Source organism: Chelon labrosus (genome assembly GCF_963514085.1).
Source record: "Chelon labrosus genome assembly, chromosome: 8".
NCBI lineage: Eukaryota > Metazoa > Chordata > Actinopteri > Mugiliformes > Mugilidae > Chelon > Chelon labrosus.
Window position 1 is genome coordinate 10803799 of NC_140358.1, and position 19924 is coordinate 10823722.

A 19924-nucleotide genomic window follows, 5' to 3' on the forward strand; every position below is an offset into this window, starting at 1 on the left:
AGTTTCAAAGAGAAACGAAATGCTCCACCGTTGTTCGGCGACACTCTGAATGTGTCCTCAAATCTGCTCATTATCACCACAGCAACATGGCTGGGCTCACTCAGGCGTTGTGTCCTCCTCTGACTCCAATTCCCTTATTTAACCTCCACCCAGGCACCCAATGTACAGATCACACTCAACTGGATCAGTGCCAGCTACTGCATAGATGCCAGCAGGCGAATGAGAATCACTTAGCCTTGAGCCATTGTTTGTCTTTTTGATGAATGCATGAAAGATTCACATTTCTAGGACACACATCACACTCTTTAATCATGAGACAGTTCTTCTACTGTTCTGGCATAATTTTATAAAATTCACTGATGTCATTTATACTCCTAGAGGCAACGTCTGTACTGTACTTCACTGTATTTGGACAAACATGTGATAGATGCTTGTGATTTCTTACAAAAAAAGCCCTCTGTCTGACCTCTGTCTCTTTGCTGCATACATTTCTCTCTTACTTCAAGTGGCTTTAGTGAGCACAAAAATGGATTATCAGAATCAGATTTGTAATACAGAGGAACATTATTGGTTGAGACTCAGCACAAAATACTAACGTACTCTTACTAAAGTGGAATTTTGAATGACTTTTATTTGTAATGAATCATGCAAAATGCCTCTTCTAACACAAACACTCGCCACTGAAAAATAATCTCTGTCTGATATGATTTGTCTTTGGTAAGAAATTCTTAAATTTACATATGCGCTGCTTGTCCGTATTCAAATATTTTTTAATTTCTCCCCTTTTTCATTTTTGGAAGCTCATTCTTTGTGCATCACAGACTCATATTGTTGTGAGTTGCCTATTAATCCAGCTGTAGGAGCAGTAGGATTCTTCTAAACTAACAGACATTTTAGGTGAACTTAGAGTGCAGCAAAGCTGTGGTCCAGTGCAGCGACTAATGTAAGACTGTAGATTGTCCAGCAGAGGTCATCACCCTCATTTCTTTACAGCGATACACACATTTCAGAGTTGAACCTCTGCAAAGACTTTTGACATTCCAGCTGTCTCGTATTAGCCGTTCAGTTTAGAGAACATTTCCGACCGACTCAGGACATCATTAAAACTTTGGCTGAACGAGAGCTGAAGGCATTGCAGTGAGAACAGATTCACTCCGGCGCAAATATTTTCCCTACCTCCTGTTACTGTGCATATAAATTGAGCAAAGACAGAGCTAATAGTTTCCCCATGGCTAAGGAGATCAAAGAGGATCCAACACATCTGGAGGGCTGAAGTGATAAACCTGAAAATCCTCACCATCTGTTCATTACATGCTAGCGTGCCAAAATCAACGGGAAAAAAGCGAAACAAACAGCTAATGCGCAATGATTCAATGCGTTTCTATTGCTTTTATCATTATGATGTCATTATATGTTTGTGGTATGTCGTATTAAGGGAACATTTCCTGCGAAGTGCGTTGGCCGTGTTGGTAAGGATTTCTACTTTTAGGAGTTTTTCAGGTCAACTGGTGTCAACACAGTGGAAACTTGCTGAGCACTACATTTCTGAGGGAAGTGCCCAACACCTAGAACAGAATATTGATGATGATGACTCATCTTCTTTGTAGAAAATCCCATTGTTTCATTTCGAAGAATAACTGTGCGGAATATGCAGACATGGCATTATGACCACCTTCCTAATGTGTAGGTCTGACCTTGTGACTGTAAAACAGTTGTGGCTCATCAGAGAATGGACATGGTCCTTCTGAGGGTGTCCTGTGGTGTCTGGCAACAGAATGTTGTTAGTGGGGGGCCTTTGGGTCCTATGTGTTGAGGGGAGGGGCCTCAGTGGATCAATCAGGCTTGTTCCAGTGCATCCCACAGATACAGTTTAGGACTGTCATTGCTATGGGGTGGGGGTGCCTGGTCTGGTCTAGGTGGGTGCTACATGTCTAAGTAACATCCACACGAATGCCAGGTCCAAATGTTTCCCAGCAGAACATTGTATTGTCACAAGAAGATAATGTTATGCCTGATTGGTGTATTGTATGATTTAGTTTCCTCCATGTCCATTTCAAGATGAGGTCAAAGGTCAAATGGATGATTTTAATGTTAAACTTGAAATATCTTAGTTTTCATCAACAAATGAGTAAAATACTTATCTCGCACATACGGGTTTTGACCAGGACAGTTTTCTGTCAAGATGAAAATGAAAATCTAAAATGGGGCACCCCATCTAAAATGGGGCAAGGCACATACACTAGAATCGTTCTACTGCTAAAGAGGAACAAAGTATGTACATACTGTTTTCTTCTTACTAAGAAGAAGAAGAGGGAGCGGTGAATATATAAGTTCTACTTCTGTTTTCTGTTTTCTGTTTTCTGTTTTCTGTTTCTGTTATCTGTCTTTGGGTCTTTAGGGGCCCAAGGACGAAGGCAGGAAATGATGTAAGTGACGGTGATAAAACCGTGGCCATTCTCTGTCGTTGTGTCACTGTTTCCCTTCCTGCCACTTCACCAAAACCTGCCCACAGAGCAACTGATTCTTTACACCACTGGGACAAGGGGCATGTGGCAATCACTCACTCGCTCACTTTGCGATGAAGAAAATATCTGAAACTTCCCTTCGCAGTTTCAGAATCAATAGCAGGATGAAACCATGAATGACTGTGTGGTCAAATATAGTTTCTGAAAGGATCGGTCTTCACTCTAAAAATAAGCAGGATCTTTGACCAAACAAAAGATGTTCTCACACTTGAGAAGTGTTGATGACGAAACAACTTGAGCACTGTCTCTTTGGCTTCATTGGTTATGGGGCTTTTAGAGTGATGCAAACCAAAAGAAGAAGAAAAACGAGGAAGCGGAGGGGTGTCATTCTTTAGGGGACCTTAGTGGTCGGTTGCATGTTTTTGACATATTTACCACAAAGCCTACAGTACACTTGATGCCTATTTGCCACAGAATGAACTTGAAACACTTGAGACTGTTGAATACTTCATAGTTGGAGTTTGAGAGAAGGATTTTTTGTGACTTTTGGTGCGTTGTAATACAGCAGGTTCCTGTTTAACAGTGGAGTCTTGCCAAAATAGAGTTCGTACCTCCATTACAACTCTGCTGCTTTTTGCTGCTCAGTTTTACGTGATTATTAGAACATCCTTTGACTGGAAGCAGTTCCACACAAACTTTTCACGTATTTCTGGGATTATGTATGAGCTGCCAAACATTAACTCCTTCCATCTGCAGGTCCCTGTTGGAGCCAGACTGTATGTGTCATAAAGGCACTACTGATTAATTTCTTTGAAGGTTGACACATTCACTGAGTCTATAGCCTGGTAACTACTAGTACTAGTGCAAATGACCAAAAATGAATGCAGCATTTGTCATGCCTTATTTCTGCTGCATCAGACGAGCTACAGTTGTAATGAGCCACAGTTTTAATTCGGCAGAAGTGAAAATGTCAGTTATTTCTGAAGCTTGTCAAATCTCACTCTGTCCTGGTGATGAGGATAAAGCAGATTATTGCTAATCAAAATTCCCCCAACCGTCTCTCATTCATGAAGACCGACAGTGTTCATCTTGGCCTTGCCGCTTTTCAGTTGCTGCTGACTAAGTCTGGGGATGTGTTTTCACCTCTAATGAGATGGAAATTAACAGAATAAAAAGGTGGGTTCAATCCTCACCGGGGTCTCACCTCATAGCTGAAAGGCTTGTCGGGATAATTCGCTCAGTGGAAACGTGCAATCACTATGAGTGTTCTCAATGAAGATCTTCTGCCTCCTGTTTATTGTTATAATAATGTATTGATCCCCAGTAATATCTCAAACCCACTATAATGAATGCTTTGAATGCTGGCTCTATTCATCCTCTATTCATCAGTCTTCCTTGTACTATACACCACCTGGTATTGTGAACTCTTCTTTGTATCGTGTGTATATGCTGCATGCTGTAGATATGCTTTATCTAGATGCATGAGTTTATCTGCTTACTACTACCTCCTCCCTTCTTCCCTTGTGCTATATCATTAAACTTCAATTAATCAGCTCTAAACCAGACCACCAGCATTCTTTCCCCTCTCTGGCATGTGTGTGTTGTTGTTGCTTCTTTCACACGCTGTGAATTCCAGGAGCTGATCGGTGACCTCACCTGGGCTACAGTCCATGGCCTCTGCTCTCGTCCATTTCGCTTCGGTTTAAATCATTCTGGAAGAGATGAACACAGGTGGTCTATCTGTTTTTAAGATTGCAGGCTGTTTGTTATTGTTTTCAGGGTGATAAAGTGTGAAGCCAGGCATAATGTTGCTGCTGCCACATCTCTGCCAACGCATGTCCTGTCCAGCATCACTCTGTCCTCCAAACAAAACACTACCACGCCGCCTGGAAACTTCCTGGCTGATAATAATGTCGTGATAAAATATGGCTGGACCTCCAAACACGGTGTTCATGTTTTCACGCTGCCATCCAAAGATACAACCTTGACACAAGCATGCGCAGGCCTTGTTGATCTTACCACTTCCCTCCCGCTCCTCAGACTTAATCATTTTATTCTTGTGTGTGGACAGACTGTTTTTCCTTTGTTTTACTTGAGTGCATATTTTAACCTGCAGCAGAACAATGTTGGAGCTGAGCTGTTCCTGCCAGGAGGGCCTGGTAGAGGTGGATAAGCCAGAACAACAGCTTGGGAACATTTTGAACTAAAGACAGATGGAACAAAGAAAGGTTTAGGGATAAAGTAGTGGAAAGAAAGAAGAAAACAAAAGCAAAGAAGGAAAGAGGTACATCCTTGGGAATGAAGAGCAGGACACAAAGAAATTTAAGGAAGTTTTGAAACCAGGCTGTCAGGAAGCTCAGCTCTCTACCTGCTCTGCCCCCTCTCCCCGATCTGCTCCCTGCACGCACTAACTCAGGTCTATATATAATCTCATATTTGTTTAAGTTGCTGCACCGTTGGCATTTCAATCCTGGGAATGTGCACATGTCAGAATTGACAATAAAGCTGACTTTGTCTTTTGACTTGACTTGAAAGCAAGAATAATGTTTGCCTTCTGCTGGTTGTGTCTCTTTGCGCTCGTGTTCACAAAAAAGTGTTTGTCAGGTCCATAATGTAACTGAAAAAGTTTATTAGAACTCAAGTAAAGCACAAAAATACAACCTTTACCTATGATATACAACAACCAGTCAAACAATATACCTCCAGTCTGAAATATTTACATAGTTTATCCCTGTGAGCCATGTGCTACAAAGGTAAATACTGCAGAGCTCAGCTAAAACTGGCACTTTAAATAAGATTTTTACCATTTTACCATTAACATAATATGTCAATTTTATTATAATAACAAAATATCCTTTTAGATATAATATTAATAAAATGATCAAATACCACTTGCAAAAAATAAAACTATGTAAACAAAGTAGGGACTATAGAAAAAAATAGCTTCTCTCAGACAATTTAAATATAAGTGCTCTGCATAACAATTTCTCACAATCAGTTTATCTCCCAAATAAAGCCATAAAGTAACTTTAAACCTACACTGCTACTAAAATGCTGCTGCTGCTTGCTGCTGGTGCGTTCGTTCAGTGCTGTCAGACACCCTGCTGTGTGTCGCAGCCCAGCACCTCCAGGCGTAGAGCGATGTTGTTGATCCAACCCCGAGGGTGGATGCGGAGGTACCGGCCAAACAGAGGAGTATCAAAAACAGTGAGTGCTTCCTCGTCTGGATCGTTGTTTCCCGTGAAGATCTGAGGACGGAAAGGTGAGGAAAGAAATAAGCTCATCAGACAAACAATTCATAGATAAGTTAAAGAAATCCTTGCGTGTCCAGGCCTTCAACAGATCTGTATTTTAGTTTACTGCGTGTCGCTTGAAAAGACATAAACAAAACTTGAATAGCATTCTTTGGTCAGTTTGATAATGCAGAGTGACTCATCTACACGCGTAATTGTATAGGAAACTGTGGGATATATTATGAGTGAAGTGAAGGAATAAATTAAACAAAGAACATTAGTCACTGGAGTTCTGTGGACTGTTTCATGCAGTTGTAGTCATGCAGGCACATTCCCTGGCAGCACTGACACATACAGCTTACTGGAGGGCTGGAATAAAATCATCATTTGTGCACCAAATGTACCTTTTCTCTCTGGGAGTTCTCCTCTAACACGCTGCTCCAGGAGCGTCCATCGTGACTGACGGTGACCGAGAACTCTGTCACCATCATTTGGGTGAGCAGTGATTGTGCTCCTTGGGTGATGACCCCTGTGATTCGTCTGACAATCCCCAAGTCAACCTGCAGCCACTCATGGGGGTTGCTGTTCTGAGGGCAGAAGAATCAGAAAGGAAAATATTCATGCAAAAGAATGAGAAAAAAAAAATCTAATTAACAAGCCCTGTTTCATGATAATGAGACAAAATTTATCCCCAAAAGAGGTCTTAAAGCAGCAGTAGGCCATAATGTTTGAGCCAAAACTACCTAATTACCTTTCAACATATTGTAATTCAAGCTGTCTGAGAGGAAACTGCACCTCTTCTTGGCTCTGTTATAAGGCTTTAAAAAAAGTCTTTGACCAAACTTTTGTTTTGTCAGGGAGAGGTCTCTGACAAAATACACATGTGTGTACATGTCCATGCAGATGGTGCAATGTCTGATTAAATACCAGAAAATGCTGCAGAAGTTGCTAGCCTAGCTTTGGCAACAACTAACTACACTGCAAAGTTGTCCACATGTCATGTATGTATATCTATAGGTAGCTAACTAAGAGTTAATCCCTGACCATTTCTAAAAACCTTTGCATTTATAATGCAAGTGCTATACAGCCTCTGAGTCTGAGCTAAAACTATCACTGAAACATTTGCACCTCATTTCCATGACCTAGAGTCTGTTCCTGTTTAGATTCAGTGACGACTCAGAGCTCTGTATTATGAGAAGAAGGTTATGTAATGGGTAAAAAAAAACTAAAACAAAGCAGAACTAGACAAAAAAGAAACCTCACAGAAAAATGTAAGATGTAGAGATGGCCAAAAAGATTGCACCACTTGCTCTCCCACATTTCTCCATGGCAGTACACCCAGAACCCCCCCAACCCCACCCATCCCCACACCCCCCTCCCCAGCCTCCCGCCCCCACACTCAATGGCAAAACCAGATGAACTGTTAATGTGGTGGAACAAGAGCCAAAGCACCATTTCTCTGCTCTAAGTCATATCTAAAACATAAACAAAGGAGAGTAAATTGTATGAAATATCCTGGAACACAATTCCAGAGGTATGCCTGTTTTGACCAGTGGTGAGAGCAATACCAGAACTGAATGCTGATTACAGCTACTGCAGCTACTAGATAAAGGATAAATGCTAAGGATGTAATAAGTCATTTGTTGCAGTCCTTTATAACAGTATTCAAGATAATAGTTGGCCCACAGTCGTTGAATTCTTTCCCTGGCCCACAAGTGGTGTGCATGACCTGGGCAGCAGCACAATGGAAGGACAAATCACACCTCTACGGTTCAGTGCTGCAAAGTGTGAAGATGATAAGCTAAGGAGGAAATGAAAAACTACAGGCCAACTTAACAAAGGGGCAAAGAGAAAGGTTAATGACTCTTATTATGCACATCATTAGTTCTTATCATAAAATAGAATTTGTTTGGCATTTATGCTGTTTTCACATGAGCTTTGTGAGCTCATAAAGAGAATTCATATACCCAAAAATGCTGGGTAAAAACAACACGGCTTCTAGGCAACGGCCAGTTAACTTAATGTAGGAAATGCAAAGGCATACTGAAAGTCTAAGGCTGTTGGGAAGAAAAAAAAAACCCGACATGACTAAAAGGTGACATATTAGGTAACTATGTTAATCATCCACCACTGGTATATCTAAAAACATCAATAAAACCGTCACAATGCGTAAACCAAAATTTTCCCATATGAGGTTGTAAAAAGAAAATCATAATACTCTCTCTGAGCGCGAAACTGAGACTGGATCTGGAGAGCAGGCTAAGGATGCATGTGGAAGCGCATTTTAATTCCAGGCGTGCGCACAGTCGCTAAAAACTGGCCACTTGCGATCAGATTGCCCAGGGCGGATGATAATTCAAGATCTTTTTTTCCTACTCATTGAGGATGCAGACAGTTTACAGTTACTCTTTAACTTAGTGGCATAGCAGGACTTTGTTAGAGAGGGAAGTGTAGAGACAAGAAGCAAGAAAGATTACCGTTTTGTATCAATACAGGTGGACTACGTTCAGAATATACTTTACGTACAGTACATGTGTAAACAACGATGTGTGCTCACCTTTGGCCTCCAGGCATTGGTACCGCCCACCTGGTGAAGGCGGGCGAGGCTGGGGCCCCAGGTACGCAGGAATGAGTACACTGAGGAGGCACTGAAGCTGCTGTCGGGAATCTTCGTATTCTGGAATCCGGGAATCGTTTTATGGAGTCCGAGAGGGAGAGAACAGCCTGGCCACACACACACACACACACACAGTAATTTTCAGCACAGTTTTACACTAGAACTACTCTGACATCATTTGTGGTACTTTGGATTCAACTCACTGTTGAGATCGCAACCCAGAAGCTCCAGTCGGAGAGCAGGTTTTTGCACAAAGCTAAATGGCTGAATCCTGACGTAGCGAGCCACAAATGGCGGGAAGAAGCGATTCTCTTTCACCTTGGAGCTGTCCAGGTTGCCGTGAAAGTTCTATAACAGAGCCACACAAACAGTTAAAAACAGTCCTGGGCTTTTGCAGAGAATTGAAACCTATTTGAGATGTGTTATCCATTACAATGCAGACTTTGGAGCTGGGTTATTCAGTTACAAACAGAAACCAAGTTAACTTGTACATTGTGACACAATATGAATACAACCGCTGACTGTAGGTAAGAAAATCAATTCGGGCCTGAAAAACTGCAGTTAATGGTATAATAATGGTGGTTCAATGAACGCAAACTTCTTGAGAGTGTTTGTCTTTCTTCTGATTCTTGTCTTGATGTAGCACTAGTATGAAGTGGATGCTTTTTCTTTCTTGGAACATGAGACAGGAAACAGATTGCTGGAGCTGCTTTTTCCTGCTCAAATATTTCACAATAAGTAGTTTCATAATAATACAAAATGCACGTAGAGCGTCAGTGAATGCTACTTCTCCTGTAATTCTTCAGAACTAATTTCCAGAGGAGTCAACCTTTTATTGGGGCCGTATGATAACCCTAACTGTGATGTATACAGCATGTGGACATACGGTAGCCTTCCTGCTGCTGTTTCCTCTGTAAGTCATCCATGTCTCCTGGTCCAGGCTGTAGGAGACGGTGAAGTGTGTGATGTAGTGGTCCCTCAGCCTTGATCTTACTCCCTGTGTCTGAACACCATGCAGCAGGGTAGGCCTCTGAAGGTCAACCTAATAACACATGCCCTCCATTATTTCTCATAGTGCTCTATAACTGGTGTAAACAGAACATTTTACAATTGATTTTCACAAGATGAATTCAGACTTTGCATTAGGAACACTATCACACTAGAACACAATCAAGAAAGATGTGCATCTAACCTGTATCCATGACCTCTTGTTTCTGCCCATCCAAGCGTTGATGTAACCAGACTGGTCCAGCCTCGCCAGACTTGGCTCCCAATTACCTGCACACAGATGCATGAACATTTTCTTCCATCTCACTCTGGTTCATTTCCAGACTTTCAGATTTTATGACGGTGCTTCGCAGCCAGAAGAATTACGAATTATTTGTGCTAATACTTTCATCTTAGGGAAATGACATCACTGTTATAGACATGCATTAAGAGCTTTCTTGGTGTATTGAATTAAAGTCTAAAAAAACAAACAAACAAAAACAAACAGCTGCTGTAATACCTATGTGATCTGATGCTGTGATCTGGGAATCCTCGATCCTTCCTGATTTCATTCCCAGAGGCACGGCACATCCTGCAAGTCAGTACCACAAAATAATGCATATTCATATATATTTAATAGATACTTGAGTACCACATATATTTATAATCATTCATCTAGATAAAACCATTACAATAAAAAGCTAAGTATTATTATTCTGATTATCTGTTAGATCATAGTTTCAATTAATTTATGAACAATATGATTCACAGGTACTGCATATGAACCTACGTGGATTATAGACCAGTAGTTTAGCCCTCATGCCAGCCAGCTGGTAGTCTCCTATAGTGCACTCCACCAGCCATGTGCCAATCGTGGGTGGCCTCATCTCCACCGTGCCAAATACCCCTACAAGAGGGAAGGAAAAGTTGGTGACTGTAGAGCAATGCAACACAAGAATGGTGTCACATAGACAAAAAAACAATACGTGTTTATTAAGCTGCACCGAGAAATCAGAGAGCATCATTGACATTAAACTGAAAGCGTGTGGTTCACGTGAATATATTTAAAAGTACAGTTATTCCTGGAAAAAAAACAGGCCAACATAAACGTCATTTTAGTCTAAATTGAATTTAGAAAATTACATGTAAATCCAATTTTCTGATGGTAATCATATGGGCCGTGGTTTGGAGTATTTGCCACGCAAAGAGGAGCTGACAGCCAACAGAACTGAGGATTGTAACATATCTGTCAGCATCAGTTTCTGTTAAATGTCTGTATATGTTTATAGGCTACTGTATGTTTCAGATGTAAAACTATAAGTATATGAATATTAAAGTATATACACCTATCAGGCATAAAATTATGACCATATTTTCCTAATCTTGTGTAGGTCTCCCTTGTGCCTCCTTGTGACTCATCAGAGAATGGACATGGGCCTTCTGAGGGTGTCCTGTGGTGTCTGGCAACAACATGTTGTTAGTGGAGGCCTTTGGGTCCTATGTGTTGAGGGGAGGAACCTCTGTGGATCATCCCACAGATACTTGATCACTTTGGGATCTAGTGAATTTTGAGGCCAGGCCAACACCTTGTGCTGTTCTTCATGTTTTTCTAGTTGTTCCTAAACTGTTTTTGTGTGTGCTTGTGTCAGGCTGCATCCTGCTGGGGATGGCTGCTGCCATCAAGGAGTGTCATTGCTATGGGGTAGGGGTGCCTGGTCTGGTCTAGGTGGGTGCTACATGTCTAAGTAACATCCACATGAATGTCAGGTCCGAGCAGAACATTGCATTGTCACAAGATGGTCAATGTTATGCACTTCTCCTGTCAGTGGTTTTAATGTTGTGGCAGATCGCTGTATGCGTGTATATTTACCAGGAAAGAGGTTGTAGACGCCCATACGATGGTCTTCTTTAGTGTGAGCAGTGAAAGGCAAACCATGGAAGTGCACAGCGTGGTACTCTGTGTCGCTTCCCACATTCAACAGGTGCCATCTGACTGGCTGGTGCTGGGCGACCACTAAACCAGGAAGAGTCTCCGCCACGTAACCATTTATAGCTAAGGAACAACACTGACATTATTGCAGAGAAAGAAACAGAAGCAACCACCGTTTATTCAGCAATCTGCACTTTTATCCCCACCTGCAAACTTGTTGCTGATGTGGTACCAGGGATCCTCGGTGTTGGCCTGACAGGGAGGAGCACAGTGTCGCTGCAGGTTCTCCTCCATGTACCAACTTTTAGTTTCATCGAAGGTGTGGAAGAGCAAGGAAAACTCCCGGATGTCTGGCTGTGTGTTAAGCTCACTCTGGAGGGTCCCAGGCTTACATATCACCAATGGGCCGATCAGACCTGAATGAAGGTCCCTCTCCTAAATAAAAGCAAACACATATGAATTTTCTGCTTGCATATGAATACAGTCAGGTGTTGTACATAGTACTTGCTGTATCCAGGAAATAATACATCAGAACAGGCTCCAGGTGAAGACTTATGCAGACCTTGTCCACAGTGGAGTAGTAAGCCCCGGTCTTGCAGTCAAATTTGGAGTCAGTGGGTCCTTGTTTCTTGGTTATTTTCCAGTTGTAAGTCCTGGCTTCCCCAGGTGCCACAGGTTCTCCTGGAACCCCGGCTGGAGCAGACGAGGAGCTGGTTTGGGCATGGCCAGCCCCCTGGCTTCGGTCATACACTCCGTGAAGGTTAAAAGAGTATGGTCTGGATGCAGTGTTCTTAAAGGTCACCTGGGAGGGGAAAGAGAGAAGATAGTTACCTAATGTGTCAGAAGTAGGTTCTGAGACTACAGGAAACATTTATTGTTTCCTTTTGCATAGAAAGACTAATACTCACAGTGAGGAGATCATTTATCTCCGCCCTGATGAACGGTCCCAAAATTCCCAGGTGTTCCTGAAGCTCTCCTCGGCCCACAGGATACTTGAAGTCTTTATCCCTGTAGGCTCGGTACACCACCTTCTTATACTCTGGCAGGAACTTCCTCATTCCTCTACGCATCTCTCTAAAGGGAGGAATTGAGTCAATGATTGAGTCATTTGAATCATACTTTTGAGTCCTGCAGATAATTAAATATCATTCCCACCTGGGTTTTATGAGTTGGTGTGGTTTTCTGATGCCATAGTCCCATGTGATCTCCTCTGCAGCAATGTAGTAGTAGTAGCGTGGTCTCTGCCCTCCAGAGCGCAGGTTTATATAATCTGTCCCAAATATACCTTCTGTGCTGTTCATCTGTAATTAAAATAACATTTGGGATTTCATTTAGTGAGGGTTTAGGTTTATGTATGAACTAAAATGTACATCTGCATTGACATATGACTGCACCTCTTCATCGTAGTCGTCATACTCGAGGGACAGATCGATCGTTGTTGTGTTCTCAGCAGTATCGTTGTAATCCAGATCCGCTGTAAGCCACTCACGTTCCACATGAATGTGGTTTTCTAGTAATAAATTGTGATCGATGTCTTCTGAATTGCTTAGTTCTTCTACTGAGGCCTTCTGGCTCAGCAGTGGTTTGCTGTTCACTAAGATATCGTTGCTCTCTTTGGTTTCTGCCGTTGTTCCATTCTTTTCATTTGACGTTTCACCCCTTTCCTCAGCTTCTACTTCCTCATCAGTGTCAGTTATGTTTTCCACAACTTCTTCTACGATTTTTACTGTAGTTTCTCCATCTTCTAAGGACCCTGAACTTATATCTCCATCTGTCCAGTTTCCATCTGCCTCTCTCCTCTGCCTGACACCTGTGCTGTCTCCAGCTTCAGTCTGATACTGGGAAACTGTCCACTCTCCATCTCTTTCTATTTTCTCCAAGATATCCTCTGGGATTCCTCCCTCTGAAGGAGGTGCTCCACTTTCCAGTGATTCCGCTTTCACTTTCTGCAGCTGACATGCTTCCCCCGTTTGACCATCTGTATTATTGAGGATTTTCTTGCACACTCGAACCAGCCTTGTGTGATTTTGAGGTCTTGAGCCCCTCGGCTGGAGATCTAATTTATCAACATAGTCGGAGATATCATCTTCATCGCTATCATGGTCGACTATAGGGAGGTCTCCGTTGTTGCAGGGTCGAACGGTGTAACGGATGCTCATGCCTCGACTCTTGAGGCTGCTATCAAAGGCATTGATCTCCCACTCACCTACAAGAAAAGAAAAGTGAGAGTTGGGGCTGTTGATAACACATCCACACCTAGTTTTCCATCATTGCTTGCACTCTTCAATTACCAATCAGCTCAGCCTCCATGGGAACAGTTACACCAGTCATCGGGAAGAGCGTGAGGACAGACTGGTAGAGGCCTTCGTACTCAAACAGGTTTCCGGTGAAGTAGACCGAGAGGAAGTCACTCCGGGTTCCAACGTTTGCCACGTGCCAGAAGGAGACATCGGTCTGACACATGACAAACTGACGCTTGCTGAACATGATGCCATTTATACCTGGAGGATATTCAAAGAAAGTTTATTTTTATTTCGTTTCTGCTAAATAGAGCTTTGATTCTTTCCAATTTTTACTGTGTCCAAAGGTGGTAATTAACCCACAACCACAAGCTTAAGAAGAAGTAAAACCGAAATGTAACTCAGCGTTGAACTCACTGTAAATAACGTTGGATTTATAGAATTCAGGATCCGTGGTGTGAGACAAGTTTTGGCTGGACTTCTGCATGTTTTCATTGAAGTACCAACTTCTGTTCTCATCAAACACTGCAAATATCAGGCTCAGCGTCTTATCTGGTCCCAACTACATGCAAAAAAACAAAAACAAAAACGGAAGATTGTGTTGTATTACATTAGTGTTGTTCATTGCTACAGTATGTGAGACGCTTGAGCATATTAGTAATGTTCTTCTCACCAGTTCTCCTCTGGTATTGATGGCATTGTACTTGCAGATGAGCAGGGTGCCAACCAACCCGGAGGCCAAGTCCCTCTCTGGGGAGACGGTGCTCTGATACAGCTGGGTCAAACACGTGGGGTCGCCTTCCAAGGGCCCGTCATCTGTTGTTAGCTGCCAAACGTAGCCAAACGTCCCATTGGGGGGCACTCCCATTGTGCGCAAGTCCCCCTGTGCAGCTGTTCAATTACATTTGAGTGAATTTTGCATATCAGTTAGGGTCAGGGTCTGAATTATCGTGCATTCTGGGGTTTATGAATTGCCAAGTTAACTCCTCTCATCATACGAAATTAAACTTGACTGTTATCTCATCGGTCGTAAAAGCTAAGAGGGTAATATCACTGGTTTTAAGTGTGTCTTTTAGTATTGTTTGGACAAAGGATTCATTCTTTCCTCATCCCTTGATTTAAGGACTGTAATGCTGTTTTTTCTTCTTAGCTTCCACTTCCTGCCAAACCACTCAAGTGTGATGCAGTAATTCATGAATAATTGAAATTATAGCTCTACATGTAATTTGCATCACTTGGAAAAATGACACATTACAGAAGATAAAGACTCATTAACTGCACAGTGATTACAACTCAAATTAGAGGGCTCTCAAATACTGACACAACATTTCAGAATGGAAAGACATTAAATTTGGTTTATGTCCACGCTGAAGCTTACCATTTGTATATCCCTGCAGTGGTAAGATCCTGGTAAGGCCAGCGGGGTAGATATTGAAAGGACGATCGGCCAGGTTTCTAAAAATGATCTGGAAACAGTTCAAACCAAGGGGTAATCAACAGAAAGCCACACAAAGAGCTTCTGCTTCAACAGTTTGATATATATATATTTCTTCATTATTATTATTTTTTTGGTTTAAGCTGAAAACTGATCAGGCACAAAAGTTAATTTTGAAGCCCTGAGCTTCACTCACATGGAACTGATCATTGACTCTTCCTTTCAGAACAGGACCCGGCAGTGCTGTGGTCGGATTCCTCCTCTGAGTGAAAGACCCATCTGTGTATTCCACGTACACAACCTTTTTATACTTGTAGCCCAAGTGATGGGGGCCTGCAGGGAAATATCTGGACCGCAATTCGCTAATGTGGCAAAGACAAAAGAAACAGTCAATAAAATGCATATCATTTCAGTGCTTTACTTTCTGTCCTTTCCTTCCATTCCTTCTTTTCCATACTTGTCTGTGGGCTCAAGATGAGGAGTATAGTCCCAGGTGACCTCTTCAGCGGCAATATAATGCACCCAGGTTCTGGACTGTCCTCTGCTGGATCTGGCTTGCACTTGCGGCCTCATGGGTTGAAAGCTGATGGTGTTGAACCAACTTTCATAGTCTTCATCGCTGCCTTTCACGTTGCGGACGCCAGGTGCCGGCGGAGTGACAGGCTCAGGGCATTTTTCCACCGTGAACAATGCATTCATGCCGTCTGGGTGAAGCAGCAGTAGAGCACAATAACAGTTAACATTCAACTCAAAGGTTTTTTAATTTAATTGATTTAATTAGGGAAATGGACTGTGCTGCATTGAGGAGGTGGACCGGGTCTTTCTTACCATCACGGTGAGCGTGTATCTGACAGCTGATAAGGAAGCGGCCTGCAGTGGTGGGTCTCATTTCTGCAGTGATCAAGGTCATAGAGGTCACCTCCACGGTGACTTTACGACGGGTCAGTACCTGAAAATTACAAAGGCGATACACGGCATGTTGAGAAATGCTTTACTCACCGTAAACAACAGCAATAAAACACAGGGCAAAAATATTAGCAAAAAAGCTTTTAAAAGATAAAAGAAATAGTAAATAATATGCTGGAAAGTTGGATCTGAAAAGGCCACTTCAACCTATTATTTATACTGAAAGTTAATTTATACAAGGCTTTGGAAGTGTTTCTCAATCTAATCCTAATCACCAAGGTTTTATCTCCTTAACACAAGCTACAAATCTTTCAAAAAGCGTTTCAAAGCAAAGTGCTGGCAGATAACAAACACAGTTTAATGATGTTGGACTGCACGCCCCTTTCTACTATTCAAATTCAGTAGTTGAATTAAGAGTAGACTTAGCCCCAGTACATTAATATTCACGAAGTAGCAGAGTTTATTGGATATTATTCTGACAAATTTAATTACTCAATAAAGTATGTAATTTAGGAGCTAAAAATAACTCCATTAACCTCTGAACCAGATTACTGTCACTGTACATTATGTGAAACTGTTAAGGCTTACCTTCAAAGAATGACTCTGAAAGTGAATGGAGTGGATTTCTGGAGCCGTGCCCATCCCAATCATATGCCAAAACACGGGATCACGGCTCTGACACACTGTCAAACCTACACACACACACACACACACAAATGGAGTGAGAGAAGGTAAATGGGACCAGATTCCTGTGCAGACTGCAGACTGCACAGCGGCCACTGATAGACTGGGCACGGCCTTAGGGACACTTAACATTACAGCAACGGCATCATGGAACAAGCTCTGTGTCCGAGCCAGAATGCTTCTTTACCAGGTAATGTAGAGTTGATATATCCATTGATGGTGTGGTATTCCTTCCTGCTGCTGCTCCTCTTGAACTTCTCTCTGCTCATCCTCTCTCCAACCTCTCCGTACCAGCTCTTGGTCTCATCGAACACAGCGAACAGCAGGACGAATGCTGGGTGTTTCCTCTGCCCGTCTTTTGTGAAGGCACCTGAAGGAATCCACACATGATGGATGTGATGAATGAGCTTGCAATAGGCTCATGTAATCTAAACATGGACAAGCCCCTCATTTTACTGAGTGAGGTCGTCTGGTTCTGTCCAATTGTTTTTTGGCATGGCGTTAAGTTTGCCAGTGTCAATCTGGTGGTTGGTCCCACACCAAAATATTGCAGCATCTATTGAGTGGACTACCATGAAATTTGGCACAGTAATTCATAATGGCCAGAAAATGACTTCTGTTGACTCCTGTGTTGACTTGACCTTTCATGTTGTTTTTGAGTGGATTTTAAATATGGTACATATCACCTTCAGAATGAACTGTATTGATTTTGATAATCCTCTGATCTTTAAGCTAGGCTTGTTATAGGTCTTTTTTTTTTTTATCTTTTGACACTGGTGTGTCGTTTTTAGAATATTTTCATAGCGATGCTAAAACTCACACAGAGCTGCTAGATCGACTGCACCTCATTTTCACTGAACAACAGCTAAAACCAGAGGAGTTCACAGCTCGACTAGATCCCTACAGGTTGATGGGACTTTGACTTATTCATTACTTCATTTGTTTTGGTTGTATGTTTTATCAAAGGCTTAATTCTTCCAATGAAACAATATCACCTCTTTCTAACTATTTGTACAACGTCAGCCATGCTGTGCGTCTTTGTACCGGTGTGTGTATTTGATAAATGAGACAGTCATAGCTCCACTGCAGCACACTGACTTGATTTACAGATGAGCAGGGCACCGATGAGCCCTGAGTTGACGTCTCGGACTGTATCCACCCGGGAGGAGTATGTGTAGGTGAGACAGTCGGGGTCGTTGATGGTGGGGCCGTCCTTAGGGCTGATGTCCCACACGTACTCATAGTATCCTCCTGGAGAGACGGCGTCATCCTCCTTCTCCTGGCCTGCCGTCGAGTCATCATACCCGGCTCCTGGAAAGTGAGACACAGGAGGACTCTGTGACTATAATCTTAAATAAAAGGCTAACTCAGAGGAATTAATGTAGTTTACGTTAAGCAAACAAAAATCTCATCTTCATCAGTGTCTTGTGACGTTACAAGAAGCTTAAATTACATTTGTTTGGTTACAATGATTATTCCCATTATTAAACTCATGTTAAGATAAAATACCAAAATGCAGCTGTAAGAAACACAATCATTGGAAGCACTGACTCACAATAATGTGCAATAACGACTTCTGTCAAACACACCCACAGTCAACAGCCTTTTCTTCACCCTGACTGCTACACGTCGATGTGATTAGGTCTGCTTCATAAAGTCTCATTCCTGGACGTGACAAGGAGCAGCTTTTCAGATTACGATAAGCTGCGTTTTTGGAATCTACCCTGTGGCAGGAAGACATGAGCTGCTTCCAGGAAGCGACTGCTTTGGATCTATAGCAGCATTAGAACATATGCCAAAGCTTAAGTATTAACCCTAAAGCATCCTGAGGTGGTGATATTCAGTTATAACCTCTGCAGTGTTGGAGACAAAGAAAGTTTGAAGGCTGACAGTTTGGCTTTAACAGGATGCACCATATCTGCACACACGAGATAATGATAACCGTTGCTCTCCGTAATTTCTAAAGAATGAGGTGGTGACTTTTTGGCAGAGCTTTGCCTCTGGATGACTCTTACAATAACATGTTTTTTGAATAACTTAATGAACCAATCAATCATTTCAGTTTGTATCTGGCACTAATAATATATCAAAATTGCTTTGCATAGTTTTGACTCAAACCTAATTTCAGAGATAAATAAAACCATCTGTGGCGTCGTACGTTTGTATTTAATATGAAGCACAGACTTCACATTAAAGCTGAGCATGAGTCAACATGCTGAGTCAAGGTCTTGCTCATTACTTGACCAAAGCAAACAGAATGCTGCTGACTAGTGTACTGTTTGTGATTGAGCTCATGAACAAAAGTTTAAAAATAGTGTAGTGCGTAAAGGCTTGACAGCAGTTTTTTCCATTCAGCTCACTTACCTTCAGACTGTTTCCAGTAGGTGATCCCAACAGGGCTGATGCTGTAGGGCTGAGAGGCCAGGTTCTTGAAATGGACCACCACTCTTTCACCGGCCTTGGTTACGATCATGGGGCCTTGAATACCTGCGAACAGGGAGATGTGATGGTTTTAAAGAATTCAAACTTATCAAAAAAAAAGAAAAGAAAAAAAAAGAAAAAGAAAATTGTCAGCTTTCATAAAAGTCAGGCAAACATTCTGATGAAGTTTTAAGAACAACCACAAACATACTGACTGAATTGCCCTTGGATAATAATAGTTTATTTTATAAGATGATTATGAAAGCTTTTTGAGAATATCAGATCAGAAGGGGAGACCTACCTGTCCAAGCTGGTCTCGGCTTGGGAACACTGTATGTAGAGTCTGTATACTCCCTATAAACTGCCTTTATATATTTTTGGGGAATTTCTCTGGATCTCCTCCTAAAAAAAAAACATCCGAAAGGAAAATACACGTAAAATATTAAACCTTAACCACTGATTGTAAATGTGCTATTATTTGAAACGCATGAGGTCTTAAACGGCACATAAATGAAAGAAACAAAACGTTCACCTTTGGTCGGAGGTTGGGTCAGCATCGTCCAGGTAAATGTAGTCCCAGCCGATTTCTACAGCTGCTATATAATACTCTCTCACAGCAGCTGCGGGCTGCTGCGCTTCCCCCGCGGAGGAGCAGAGGAGCGGCAGCAGAAGTACGAGCGTCGCTCTGATCGCGGTGTGCGCACCTGTCAGCTCCATGGCGTCCCGGGTCAATCGCTACCCAGGCTTTGGTGCTCCTCCCGAGGACCGAAACCTTTAAAGGAAGGTGGCGTCGGGTGGGTGGAGGGAGGTCAAGCAAACTGGGAGGTTGACGCATGTGGGGGCGCATGGGTGGTGATTTGGAGTGTGCGCTCTGCTCTGATAACATCAGATGAGACTTTTATGTCCCGGGGGAGTCATTTGCCCTGTGCACATCACGCTGGAGCTGAGAGAGTGCAATTAAAATTCAAACCACTTTTGAGCATGGCTTAGGGTTACTTTACATACT

General features: G+C 42.3%; 1 protein-coding gene across 1 annotated transcript; it reads right to left on the minus strand.

The window, feature by feature from the left end:
• Positions 1–4760: 4760 nt before the first annotated feature.
• Positions 4761–19924, minus strand: f8 (coagulation factor VIII, procoagulant component). The gene is made up of 27 exons (XM_084550042.1): positions 19451–19924; positions 19220–19320; positions 18862–18984; positions 17596–17808; positions 16685–16867; positions 16402–16505; positions 15736–15856; positions 15365–15611; positions 15104–15269; positions 14851–14938; positions 14146–14363; positions 13890–14034; positions 13524–13733; positions 12627–13438; positions 12388–12533; positions 12141–12306; positions 11795–12034; positions 11439–11667; positions 11173–11355; positions 10093–10209; positions 9823–9894; positions 9508–9593; positions 9202–9357; positions 8519–8663; positions 8256–8422; positions 6103–6285; positions 4761–5713 (listed from the first exon to the last, which is right to left on the minus strand). Exons 1-27 carry the CDS (start codon positions 19633–19635, stop codon positions 5558–5560), a joined length of 4962 nt encoding a protein of 1653 aa, XP_084406168.1. The 5' UTR covers positions 19636–19924; the 3' UTR covers positions 4761–5557.